At 39.5% G+C, this 14530-nt stretch overlaps 1 protein-coding gene across 3 annotated transcripts in view; it reads right to left on the bottom strand.

The window, feature by feature from the left end:
- MUSK (muscle associated receptor tyrosine kinase) overlaps positions 1-14530 on the bottom strand; it is a 54807-nt gene that overhangs the window by 38303 nt on the left and 1974 nt on the right. For all 3 annotated transcript variants that reach the window (XM_066182390.1, XM_066182391.1, XM_066182392.1), the window contains exons 2-5: positions 12368-12494; positions 8927-9078; positions 7409-7536; positions 6774-6915 (exon numbers count right to left, since the gene is read on the bottom strand). In XM_066182390.1, the coding sequence (XP_066038487.1) occupies positions 6774-6915; positions 7409-7536; positions 8927-9078; positions 12368-12494 (549 nt within the window). The remainder of the gene's footprint in view (positions 1-6773; positions 6916-7408; positions 7537-8926; positions 9079-12367; positions 12495-14530) is intronic.

The raw sequence follows: 14530 nt of genomic DNA, 5'->3' as shown, positions 1-14530 counted from the left end.
AGGCTGAAACATGGTTTATGGCATTTTTTAATTTGCAAGCAAGTGTTACTTCAAAATTGTCAGAAATTCATGGTCAACTTTTCAATTTATTTTGTTATTTTTTGTTTTGAAGAATGAAGAAGGACAAGAGCCCTTCTTCATGTGAATTCTACCAATTCACAAAGTGGCATTTTCCTTCCCCCAAGGAAGATGAAGAAACATTCTCCAAAACAAAGAAAAAAAAATGAGCCCATGTCAGGCAATGACACCACTAAATCACCACAAAATTTACTAGTTTGTGGCTGTTCTGCAATGGACACTTCTTATTTGATGCAGGAATTACATATAATTTGAATGCTGGCTATAAGTACAATATCTGAAAGAGATGGTGAGAGATGAAAGCAAAACCATCCAACAGAATTTATTTCACATATTAAGAAAAAATTAATGAAGCAGATTCACTCTGTGTCGGAGTCATAAGCATGTTTGTAACAGGAATATTCCCATATCTCTCACCACACAAGAGCTCACGGCTTCAAATATATTTTTTTTAATGTCACACAATTCATACTCCATGGATATGGAGAATGCCATTCTTAACTCACTTCAAACCTTGGAGACTGTACAGTTTTAGGCAGCAAGCCCAGAAGCTAACCTGAAAAGTTCTTTCATGGCTTTTGTGGAACTGTTCTTATTAATGGACTAGTTCAATGTCACTGGAAATACCAACAAAAATGAAAATTCCTCCCCTTCTATGGCCTATGTACATAAATAGCTGTCCAATGTATACAGGGAAAAAAAAGACAAAGGTCTTACAGATTCTACCGATTTCAGATGCTCAGAGGAGGCTCAAAAATACCTTCTTGGCACAGCTTAAATCTTTATACCCTGCCCTGAGTTTTCTCTTACATCAATGGGAATTTCTGCATTTGATGACAAATCTCAGCACTACTGATGACAATAGCTGCATCTATATTTCCAAAAGAGTGATTTCACACTGCAGATAAAACTGGAACATCATAGCCATCTCAGTCAAGATCTTGTCAATAAACTTCAGCCTTCAGATATCTGTGTGAACTACAGATCAGATAAGCAAGCAAATGCTTCTATTTAACCATAGTTCTGAATCTTGGATTTATCCAGGAACCTTTCAGCCAGGTATTCACTTTGAGATCAATATAGCAAACAACAAAAAATCTGTGGAAATTCTTTGGCAAAATACTGCTTCACTGAGTATATGTCCTGGGTTGTAGTATAGGATGTGCACAAAGTACTCTATCACCATCTTCATGAACTGTTGAATCCAGGTGAGGTCGTGTTTCCCCAGACCCCCTCCCTCTGGGCCATTATCTTCTGTTAATGGCCCATCAAATGCCTTGCCCATGACTCATAGATAATTCCCTCCAGGAGCTATCTCTGTTTAATGGGCCATCAAGGACCCCCTGCATGACCCATCATCCCATTGTGAGATGCTCCGCCCAGGGGGAGGAACCAAGCATTCTCACTTGGATATAATCTGGGGTTTGGGACAGTACGGGGGGCCCTTACCCACTGGATTCCCAGAGGAACAGAGCTACCAGACCTTTCTACAGGATCACTGCTTCAGGAAGACCACCTCATCTGGACTGCTTCCATCACTCTGCTCAGGTAGTATTCTGACTCTGTCAGTGGTCTTTTGTATTATTGCATCTATTTTATTTTACTTTCTTTCCTTTCTTTCTATTAAATTTTATCTCTGACTTGGAGCCTCTCATTTATTTTGCTTTCAAACCACTACAGTATATAAATACTCTTCTAGGTTTTACAGAAATGTACATTACCAAAATTTATAATGGAATGATTAAAACGCTAGTTAGCAAAATGCTCATGACAATAGAAAATTAATACAAAACTGTGGGTAATAAATGTTGCCTCCAGGAAATTAAAAACTCATTTCTTGGAAAACAGTCAAGATTATAATGTTTTTGTTTTATCTCAATGCATATGTTACCTTCTGTAGACATCTATGGATGTACAGTAGCAAAAGGAAGTCATTATCACATGCTAATTTTAGCAGACCCAACAAACTCAGTATTTCTTATTTGTTTGGTGTTGTCCTGATTTTTTCAGCCTTCTGACGTTTGTATTTTTGTACTGGAGTTTTTCACAGACTTTTAGGTAAACAAAAAGCGATGTTTTGAAAACTGTGCATTCCTCTTTAAGAAAAAGAACAATTGATGGACTTCTAAGTTAACCAGTGGGGTCAGAGAGGTGTCAACCTCACTGCCCAACCTCTGGTTAAACTCCAAAAACTATATAAATTGAAATCAAGAAATAAGCACCTCTCTTTTTGCACTTACAACCTAACTGCGTAAGTGGTGTTCTTTCATGTCTGTCTAGCGACAGTTTGGCTTTGCTTAGTCCTGTGGAAAAGGCTTGTTTCTGCCTATTGCATTTCTGCTTCATGCCAGTACTTTCACTTGTCCTTTTTTTTTATAAGCTGAGTGGGCTGTAACTAGAAGAACCAAGTGAGGAAAACACCACCATGCAGCTTCAGCACAGCTGTGAACCAGCTCACTAGTGGAGAACCAATTTATAATGATGCCAGCAGATGTCAGAAAGAACCAACCCTACTCCTTTGAGGCATTCCTCAGAACTAAACCAAAGACATGTATCATTTTACTGCTACAGGACACATGAAAATCATAAAATTGTATGTAAATCTTCTTCAGGAGCGATGCCTGTCTTGCATAGCTACTCATAGTCACTCGGCCAATGCTTGCCTGTTGTATCCCTTCTCCATCCCTCATCTCCAGACCCTGTTCCCTGATGTCAAATCAAGGGGATGCTCCACGACCTGTTTCTTTTCCTAATACCCTCCAGGCACCCCAGACATACTTTCAGTGAAGGAAGTGCTGTCCATAGACTCAACACAGTTCCCAGTAAAGAACTCAGCTCTTCCCACAAACCCAGCAATTAGGTCCATTATGACCATGTATCTACCACATGTGGATTATGCCTTTTAAGAAAAAAATCTATTTCACCATCACTTGTCCAAATTCATCTGGGTTTGCTCTAAATTTGAAGAAAAGATGCCAAAAACGGCAAGATTTTTAATCCTCTTAATAAAAATCCTGACCCAGGATTAATTTATTGTAATTCATGATCTAAGCCCTGGTGCCTGAAACGTGCCCTGGGAAAGTGAACAGTCTGCCCTAACTTTGGACAGGTCTGTGCAGAGTGAAAAACCCACAGAATCTCCTTATCTCCTTCACCCCATTCACTGATGAAAATCAGGAATTGAAAAATCCATTTCACTAAGAGAGGCCTTCAGTGCTTTCTTTTTCCTGACAAGAACTGCCCCTGAATTTTCATCTAAAACCTATTGCTCAAATTATTTCAATTTTTTTAGAAAATAATGAAACCTTAAAAATACTTAAGCTGTGCTTTAAAAGTAATTAATAGAGACCAGTATTATGAATATTGAAGAAAGCTGACAAGGAATAGAGGAAAAAAATATCTAGAAAATCAAAATAGCAGTATTTTTCAAACAGTTCTGCCTTGGGCCACTGAAACCAGACAAGCAGTACTGTAAGGTACCTCAGTAGTGTATACATTAGGACTAAAACTGTTGTCAGTTTGAACAAATGGATCCTGCACAGTTCACTCTATGTACTTGTGACTTGCTGTAATTTCTGGGCCAACTTGAGCAAGTGCCTGACCAAAAGTACATTTAGGAGCCTGATTGCCTGCACAAGGCAGAGAGTCATTCTTTCAAGAACATCTCTGCACTTTGAACAATACCTTAAGCTGATTCCATGATGTGGAAGCCTAAAAGACAAGGGGCTAATCTGTGTGTCTCAAACACTATTAGCCACACATCTGTGGAGCCAACCAAGGATTGTTGGTAGCAATGGCCAATAACCAAACCATGACTGGAGAAAGGGGCCATATGGAAGTAGGGCAGTACTTTTCTGGAACAAGTGTCCTTGTCCTGGCTCCCGGAGTTAAGCACAACAGAGTACAGCTGAGGTGTAGGAATGAATGAAAAGGGAGATCAAGAGCACCCAAGACCCCTGAAGGCCCTCAACCCATTTCCAGAAAGGTCTACAAGAATGGGCTGCACATGGCTGCTTTCATTTGCATAGAAAGTGAGAAACCTAGCTCTAGGGCATGGGAAGTCCACTATAAAAAGGACTACAAACCCTGGGTACACATGCGCTCCAGGGGCCTGCATACCCCACCAGCTGGATTGATGCTGGAGCGAGGACTGGTGATAACTCCCTCCTCCTTTCTTCTTTTCATTTTCTCTCCTCCTCCTTAATTCACCTCTCTCTCTCTCTCAGTCCCTCTTGTTTCAACCTAGCCCTTTTTCCAAAACCCACTGCCCCATGCTTATATAGGAGGTCAGGGGTTACCACACACATTTCCATGCCAAATATGTAATTTATTAATAAAATTTTGTAAGCTTTTGCAGGCCCTCTTACTTTTGTCATTCCTTTCAGCCACAAGGACCTATGATCTTTGGGTGTTCCCTTTCATGTAAGGGTGGGATGCCACACAGGACTAATGCTGGAGTCACTGAAATGGAAGCACATAACAAATCAGGATCCATATGATCTAGATCTAGCTAGGCATAAATTATTACACTGCACTTTGAATGGACACTTGCCTTGAATTAAATATTCATATTTAACCAGCCATGTTTATTCATTTTGTTTTAATATTAAACCACACTATGCAGGCTGGGGACTCCAGTAAATACTAGGACCAAGATTTTTTTAAAAAAATATGGTAATGTTATTGCAGAGAAGTGATAAACAACAATTTTCATAAATTTTTTGAACACAATGAATGCCCAAAGAACACTGGAGTGTGATTTTCCTGCTTTGGATAATTTTAGTATCTTATTTATTTGGAGCTATTTTTAAATGCTGATACTAGTGGGGTAAGAGAGGCAGGAGGGGAGGGATACTAAAAATAATAAAAGAGGCATGTGAGAGTGATGTGTGTGAGTACCGACTTGCAGGCGTACACAGGTATGCACACATGTAGTTATGCTAAATATCCATGAAAAAAATCTAAAATACCATGAGGGGAAGGGATTTGTATGTGCAGCAAGCTGCAACATCAGGATTATGGGTGTTGTCAGTTTGAACAAGTGGATCCTGCACAGTTCACTTTATGTACTAAGTCAGGATTAATTCTTCTGGACTTTGGAAGCCAAAAATATAAACCAAACATGTGTCTGCCTACTTTGGGTGGCCACCTGAAATTAGGTATATTATACAGGTGTCCTACCCAGAGAAACCAAGGTGACCTGGAGGAGAGCATTTTTTTGTTCACCCAACACATGACTGGAATATGAGGGGATAATTTGTGTGAGGGCATTGACCTGCCACTCTAATTGACCACCATCAGTTAGGAACTAATCTTCTTCATTTTAAAAAGAGCACACATACACACCCCAAGTAGGGTATTTGTGATTTATTTCGTCAGTCCTTGAATTAACAGGCTACTGCATAATTCTGAAGATGGAGAGAAACCAAGACATCAACCTTAGCAGCTTTTAGATTCCCTAACTGGCTCTGGCAGATCTGGAGCAAAGAATTGCATTGCCAGAGGCCCTTCAATGTTTGTGTGCATGGCACCAAGTATCTGCCATTCACAGTTTAACTCTTGACAAGCCTCTGCCCATTTTCTCAATGACAGGGGCCAAAAACCCAGGCCCCAAGCTATTCACATCAAGATCCAACTCCTTTCAATTTGCCTTAACACTCTTAGCCTGGGAGAATAAAGCTCTAAATCCAGTTTAAGAATAGCTGCCTTCCTGTTTTAAAGCTATTTAAGGAATTTCTAGCATACAAGGGTATGTATGAATATTAAACAGGGACAAAAAAAAAACCCTGAAAAATAAAAGCATTTTTTAGGAAAACAGCAGACCTACAGTAATGTGTAGTTGGATCTAATATACCTGATACTGCTCCCAGAAGGAAGTCTATGTTCCTCTTAGAAATGGGATTTCACACTAAATAACCTCTGATAGTTCCAGGCCAAATGTAACCTACAATATTATTTGAAGCTTACTAAACAAATGAAGACCCTTCTCTATTTTTCCGCATTACAGTCATCCTGAATCAGAAATAAAAATTAGTTCATCTACTAAATCAGTCATTCCCTCACTCACTCCACAAACCCTTGCCCAAACCAAATTCTCTTATAGGATTCAGGAAGATAGAATGCCTTGTTGCCCAAATTTGGGTACCCCTGTCTACTGTTCTTAGCACTTTGAAACTGGTTGTGGTTCACACCACAAAGCAAACACCTTCTGCACATAAGAATTGGACACAGAGTACATAAGGACCAGAAACCGAAAAATCAATCTGGTATTCATTTAGTGGGCAGAAAATGTTCAAGTCTACAAAGGCAAAATGTCTCCTCTCCTTCTCCTTCTCCTTCTCCTTCCCCTTCTCCTTCTCCTTCTCCTTCTCCTTCTCCTTCTCCTTCTCCTTCTCCTTCTCCTTCTCCTTCTCCTTCTCCTTCTCCTTCTCCTTCTCCTTCTCCTTCTCCTTCTCCTTCTCCTTCTCCTTCTCCTTCTCCTTCTCCTTCTCCTTCTCCTTCTCCTTCTCCTTCTCCTTCTCCTTCTCCTTCTCCTTCTCCTTCTTCTCCTTCTCCTTCTCCTTTCCCTTCCTTTTTTATCACCCTCTAGGGTGGTTTTGCCAACATAAGCACAGTACTTCAGGTTAATTCAAGTTGACTGGGTATGCATGAGGGGCTGGGACATGGAACTTGAGCCTGGTTCAAAAGTCACTCACCTTCCACCACCACAGTAGCAGGTTTTGAATAGGCTGTGCCCAAACTGTTCTTGGCCACGCAGCGATACTGTCCTGCATCTTCTCTCTGAACATTGTGTATCCTTAAATTCCCAGAATCAAGGACAGCAATGCGAGCAGTCTCCTGCCAGAGGAAGGAGAAATTGAGGTGAGGACTCTATATGCAGGCTGCACACAAACAGCATCAAAAATCTGTTTACAAAGTTTGGGCTTACATGCATGAACACTATACATGTTGTCCTACAACCCAAGGATTTGGGTCCAGCTCTTCCTGTTCAGCATTGTCATGACATACTCACCCATTGCTATTTTTGCAGATCAGTGATTTATAGCTTCAAAAGAGAATCTTATAAAAGAGAACACTCACAAGTTCTTTTCTCAGTATTTGGCCATACTTAGTAGTAACAAGCATATATCACATAAAATATAGATACAGAGAGAACATTTGGTTTGTATGCAGAATTACTGCAGATGAAGATGTTTGTGAGATGAGCTCTGGATTTTCCAAATGCTTCCTTTCTTGCTACTAGAATTCACAAATACTATAGCTAATGCTAATATTAAACACAGTACCTTTAGCAAATAATTAGCATCATTGAAAACCATTCTCTACTCACCTTTACAACTGTTTCTCCTTTGACCCATGAAACAGAAGGTTTTGGATTCCCCATTGTAGTGCATGGAAGAACAGCCTTTAAACCTTCTATTATTTCTACATTTATAGGTGGACGGGTTATTTTGGGTCCTAAAATTTTAAAAGCCAAAAATAAAGTTGAAATGAAGCTAATAAATAATAGAATGAGACAAATTCAGAAATTACATCAAAAAATCTGATGTCTGTATATTGCTAAAAGATAGAGCAGTCTTTGTTGGTTATGAAATGCTTTGGTAAGAAAAAACATTCTTCAGCACAGCATTCAGTTTCAGTTTATGGATGCAAAAGCAGCTAACTTGTGTGGGTTATTTGTTTTCCTAAGTGGAGTTTAACAGTCATTTGAATTAGGGCCTGGGCTAAAATCCAAATTTAGATAAGAGTATTTCCAGTATTGAAGAATGTTAGCATTCCAGGTTCTAACATTCTTCACTGTGTAAACACTGTCTTGTCTCAAAGCTCAGATCTGGATTGGACTGATTTCTAAAGTGTTTTAACCCAGGCTTGCCTCTAGCTCAACAAGGAGGGCATGTATATGCAATTAATATCCTTAACTGAAGGATTTATAACTATGCTAGTGAAAAGGACAATCGAGCCTTAAAGAAAAAGCAATCAAACTCCCATTAAGTTAATGAAGGATCGATTTAAATTCATTTTACTGAAAGAACATGGTCTGTCTCAATCTGAGCTGAGAGTCTAAAAGATCATCATCTCAGTATTTTGGGAGATCTGACATTCTGGGGCCCTTGCATGATAATGAACCAGCAGAAAAGCAAACTTCGGAGAGCATCACCTCCTGGCCACCACCTGGAAGTGACTGGGATGATGCAGAGTTCCAGAATTACCAGACTTTGAGGGTTATCTCATTACCACAGACAAATCCTTTCCTACAAACAGAGGTTTTATTCAGAATATACCTCTGCTGCCCCTTAAAGTGTTTGCATAAATAACTCTAGCCATGTGAGTGCAGCTTTACTGAGTTTGGCACATATGTAGCTCTCTGCAAGAACAAGTCTTTTGCCTTCCATGTGGGAGGATGAGATTTACAACATGGTGCTCCAGACCATTCAACAGTGCTATTGAGAGCATCTGAACATAATTTAATTGATTTTGCCATCCTCTGGAAGAAACCTATTAGTGAAATTTAACATTTAAAATTCACTAGGAATCTGTGCAGTATTGCCACAGAGGTCTAATCTATAAGCTGTGCCTCTTTTACAGCGTTTTGCACGAAGGGCATTATTCAAAGCATCAGTTTTTGTCCCCAGATCTTAGAACAAGTGCATGTTATTCAAAGTAAATAATCACAACTTCTTCAAGTTATGATTCCATGTGCCATGCCTCTGACCCAAAGAACTGCACTCAGCTTCACAAGAACAAGTCTGCCCTGAACATGGATCCCCAGGCACCATACATGGGAGTCTGTTCTGGCTTTCAATCAAACACTCACATGGCCTCAGGAGGAAATTGCATTTCCACTTACGCATTTTCACCTGGAGAGCCCCACAGCTCTGCGCAGGTGCTCCAACTCCATTGTCTGCTGTGCAGCAGTACACCCCATCATCACTGTCCTCCACGCTCAGGATGGTCAGAAGCTGCCCATTTCTCTGGATGCTGTACCGTGTATCAAACAACCTGCAGGCACAGCACAGATTGTCCGGGACAACCAGGGACAGAGAAAGGGAATTGCATTTGAATAATATGCAGACTGCTCATGTCACTACTAATGGCACTAAGCTTTACCTTTGATTTTCAACCCACAAGCCGAAGGGAAGGTGCTGAAAATCTGAGTTCAGCTTTAAGATTCAGGTTCCCACTAGACCATGCAGTTACTGACCATCCCTAGTGTAGTGGCAATTCTTCCTCCACGCAGACATTGGTAAAGTAAGTAGATATCATGTCTGGGGTTTTGACTGGCCAAGGACAGGCATGAGCACAAACAATCCTTTCTGGCCAGGTCCTGTTTAAGCATAATTGCTCAATGTAAGAGAAAGGTGCTTATATATGAACTAGAGCTGGCTGAAATTGTTTAAAGAAACCTCATTCAGGAAAAACAAAACAATCAAAAAAACAACAAACGCAAAAAACAAAAAAAAACCACACCAGGTTTTTGTGGTGGTTTTTTTGTTTGTTTTTGTTTTGTTTTGTTTTTTAATTAAACAGATGAAGTTATGGAAATATTTTTACAGTTGTGAAAAATACACTAACCAAAAAACATGAACTTTTGTGTCTACATCCTGGAGTGGTTCTGTCTACTTGTTTAAAAAAAAAAAAAAAAAAAACAAAAACCCAACAAACAAGCAAAGAAATGTGCTGAAGGCATCTGAAAGTTAGAGCATTCAAGGATAGCTGTAGTTTAATGGCAGGAGGCTTTAACCTGAATATTTCAGGGAACTGAATAAAGCCCTGAAGCTGAAGCAACAAAAATACAGGATATTGTAACAAAGTATGTGGAGCAAAGACCAATTTCATATGTGAGCATGATGAGAGAAGTGTGGTATGTGAGTAGGGGAGATGTGTGAATTCAAGTGTGAGAGCCAGGGAAAGCAGAAAGAAAGGTGGTGAGAAATCAGAGGGCTGAGCTATTGATTTTCATTGCAAAACTGCAAAATTATAAAAAAATATAAATAAATAGTATAAATTGACACTACAAATAGTAAATTTCTTTGTATTTTATTTTCCCACCTTTGTTAATGCTTTTAGGAAGCACCTTCATGAAACTGGACTTTGATTTTTATGAACAGCAGCAAAAGGGTTCTGACCTGAGGATTTTGTCCCAAGCAACCAAATACCTGACCACTACATATGTCAAGTTTTGTCTTTTACTGTTAAAAATTGTACAGTATTCATTGACTAATCTGAATGTACCGTTTATGATGTTTTAGGCATGTATTTGCTTACAACAGCATTTCACCATTCAATATTACAACTTCCTTCTCTTTTTCAACACAGGAAGAAAGAGCGCCATGAAGTCATTTGTAGTGTAAAAGACATGCTGACCCTGTCGCCTTTCTTGTCCTAATGAAGATTCATTGTGGGCAGCCCTGTTCTGGAAAATGGGACAGGTAACCATTTCACTCAGCACAGGGCACCTGCTGGTTTACTTGCACAAGTTTTGATGTCAAAAGGAAAGGCACATCCAGAAGACTACTGCTGACTATATTCTCTGGCCTGGCTCTACTCCCACTGAAGCTGAAAATTTACATACTGTTTTGTTTTTAAGGTTAATCTTGCTGTCTGTCCAGGATGCTGGGACCTTGGCAAGAGAAAAAAAATTTGGAAATGACGTAAATGATATTAATTGCTTTCAATAACTAGGCCCTTTGAGGTTTGATATGCACATACACACAGAGGCACAGAAGTACATTTCTATGGAGTTTTTTTTCAGAAAAAGAGTCTTCTGACCTGATGTTTTTCTGTCGTGAAAATAATTTCACCTGAGTTTTTAGAAAGTAACAAATATATTCAGCTTATCTTTTCCTCTGTCTTTGGTCTCAGCTTTTGTATCCAGCAGTCCTGAATATAATGCCTTGTGAAACACTTGCTGTTATTAATGCTGCTTCAGAAGCCCCAGTAAAGGAAAGAAGCACTTGAGTTCTATGGCCTTACCAAAAGAGGTGTTTTTATCTTTATTTTCCATTTTGGTCAAAGCACTGTGTTTCAGAGAGAGAGTGGAATGGCTTTAAGAAAGATGTCTTCTCGAAGAGGGTATTGAGATGATAAATCATCTGGATTACAAATTACCTTAGAACACATGGAGAAGGATCATATTAAAGACATGGGGAGAGAAAGACACAGTGCTTCATAGATGGCTTTCTCTCCCTGGTTTGATTTTCAGCCATGATGTCATTGATGGGGAAGAAATTGGAGAAAGGTGACCTGATTTGGAAATAACATCCATGGCAGTTCAGACCTCCATGCTGGAACAAAACCAGGGTCATAAGATTAGGGTCAAATTTTGCTGAGATTGCAAACAATGAAAAAAAAACAATATTTCTGAAGGCCTATATTCATATTTTTAACCTTCTGCTTTGTCCTACTCTAAGGCAGTTTTCCAGGCAGTGAGACGTCCTTCTGCTCTTGACTTATTTGAAGCCTCCTATGCCAGTGGTTCAAAACGTTTTTGAATGTTTGACCACAATAGGGAGAACCATGCTTCAGGTGACCATCTGCCCAACATGGACATCTCCTGTGGAGGACGGAAATTGACTATGTTACAAAAAGGTTGTGCTGCATTTTCCCTCACAGAGGAAGTCCCTTACAGCCGTGTAGAATGAGAAACTGATCCAAAGAACTGGGGCAGATGTAATGTGATTTCAGAGCTAGAAGATCAAGTACAGTTTACTTTGTTAAAACCTGTCTACAGCAAAAGAACAAAAACAATGGTAGCAACTTCCATAACACATTTCCACACTTCTAAAAGGCTGCCTTCTTTGTTGACATCTTGATGCCTTGTGGCTAATATCTGACAGTGCATAACAATGAGAAGACAATTTCCAGATCCAGAACTAGAAGAAAAAAGAATGGCACAGCACAACCCCTTCCATTCAAAGCTTCCAAGAACATTGAGACAGACAACAAGTACTACTAAGCTCCTTTTAAATATAAAGTGATCTCCTCCTTCCTAAATGCATAAGTTGAGAAAGAAAGCAGATTGAATTGTCTGAAGCTGGAGAAAAAACTCCTTGCATAGCTTGGAGCAGAAACTAATTCTCAGCAAGCTCAGGTGTGTGAAGGTGCAAGAGCAACCCCCAAGTGCTCTTACCATTCCCTCAGAAATACAGAATCCTATATAATTACAGCCATTCATTATCTCTCCTGCCACAGACCCATTTTTTGTATTCCTAGATATCTCCTGTCTCATGAAAAAAAGCACTGCCAATTTTGGCAGAAGGTGCTGGTGAGGGCTGGGACTACTCCCTACCTGATGGGAATGCTGTTGCGTGTCCATGTAATCTCTGGCTCGGGATATGACTCCACTACACAGACAAACTTGGCAATGTCTTCTACCAGGGCATCCACTGTTTCCAGAGGAGTGCTGATCAAGGGAGCTGCGTGAAGAAGAGAAAATGAGAACACCTTCTAGTGCCTACTGGAGAGTGTTACACAGCCCACAAAACACATTTGGTGGAGGGAGCCAGGTCCCTGCAGGGTCACTCAGTGGCATTTTCCTTGGGGTCTCTCCATAAGGTGCAAAACAGCAAACCAAGCTCCAAAAATCTTAGTTTCAGACCCACCTCTTCCTCGAGACTCACAGCAATAGCTGAGTATACTGCAAGGACACAGGTAAGGCTGTCCCACTGCTATGAGGGTGGCAGTGTATAGGCTGGACGTGCAAGGGGCAGCACACAAATTGAAGCCAAGCTGACCTGCCCCTGGAGTGGGAAGAGTGCCTCCTTATTAGTGCATGAGATTTGGGGTATTTTTTTTGTCATTATTACAGGATTTATTCAGTCAACTGTTTATCTTGGAAAAAAAAAAAAAAGCCCCGCAAAACAAAATAAAATGCCACCACCTATTATATACAAATACCAAACCCATTACACCATTACATAGCACTGTATTTTTCTAAGCCAGGCTCACAAAGATCATTCAGGTCATTCAGATTTGTCTCATGACAAGGACACATTCTTTTTCTCAGTTTCTAACCAAGTAGCATGAGGGTTAGAAGTTGAATAGCTATGTCTAATGCTTATTATCACAAATCTGTTATCATACATTACTTGAACACATCTTTAGAAACATTTGCCATCACTCTGGTGAAAGACTTAAAGCACAGCTGGAAGAGATCAAAGCATAAGCCTAGCCTCTCTCTTTCCCTGCTCATGGTATTCATTACAGCCACTTCCTCCAAAAATACTTGGAAGTTTTGACCAATGGCTGCAAGTGACACATATCCATATTGGTTGGACTGAATTCCAGTGACAACTGTGCTGAGACAAACTAGTTTTTACCATATTCCTGAAACACTACCTTGAAAATATATCATGGATTCTGGAGTATTCCTGTTCCCCACTGAATGCTGCAGTATCTGGCCCATTGGTTCTTTCACAGAGAATCCCAGTTGCTGTGTATCTACTGGCCGTCCTTAGTACAATGAGATTCAAATTCAGGAAAATATAAGCTATATCCATTTTACCTTTCTCTCCCTAAGGAACGGGCAAAAGAGAAGACATTCAGATTTAAGTAGCTGAGAATAACAGAAAGTTTAAACCTTAATCCTTTTTCAATTTACATGGAAGTCAAAATTAGAATGTCTTTAGGATTCTGCTGGAATGAAGCTAGAAGGAAGAAAGGATCTGTTTCCACTATCACGTTTATGTAAAATTCTAAACGCTTTTGACATTTCATTAGAATGGATCTGCCTCAATAATATTTCTAGATTATATGACTTCAGATTGTATCATCAATTAACAATAATGACTATACTTACGTAAATCTCAAAACTACATCTAAGATAGCTCTAAAGATCATATGGATAAAACTTCAATTAGAACATTCTGTGATGAATTCATAGTTTAAGATCAAATTGTATCATGCATCACTTTATTAGGTCATTTTGGGTCACATTAAACAGAAATAATCATCTGTACTGTTCCCCAGATGAATCCCATGCCAGTGAAACCAAATGGAAGATTTCTATAAAGTCCTCATTTTGCTACTACTGAAGGTTGTCTTAGGAGAATAACCCCCACTGATGGTTATCCTGTCTACTTGAAAAGAGACCCTGCTACTTCACGACAGGGTTTACAGAGGTTTGATGGCATTAACCCTAGAGTTTTGTAATCTAATTTTATACAGTATGTTTTTGTTGCTGTTGTCCATATTCCTCTGTCTCCGGAAGGATGTTTTTCTAACCCTGAGAAATGTAAATTTTCACCGTAACAATAATTCAAAGCAACTAGTTTTATAACTGTTGTAATGATACAACCACCACTCCAACAAGTAACAAAGCTACATTTGTACCAAGAGTTGGTATGCACGATAACGGTTGTTCTTTGAGCAAACAAGACCTGTCAGGTTTCTATATTAAAAAAAATTCTCTAGAAACAGTTACATACTTTTAGAGTGTGCCTTTTATTCAATA

The sequence above is a fragment of the Chamaea fasciata genome, unplaced genomic scaffold, assembly GCF_029207755.1.
Source record: "Chamaea fasciata isolate MVZ Bird 193981 ecotype frontalis unplaced genomic scaffold, bChaFas1.0.hap1 SCAF_4, whole genome shotgun sequence".
In the NCBI taxonomy this organism is placed as follows: Eukaryota; Metazoa; Chordata; class Aves; order Passeriformes; family Sylviidae; genus Chamaea; species Chamaea fasciata.
The sequence above is the reverse complement of the archived record's forward strand: the minus strand, read 5'-3'. Positions and strand labels throughout refer to the sequence as shown.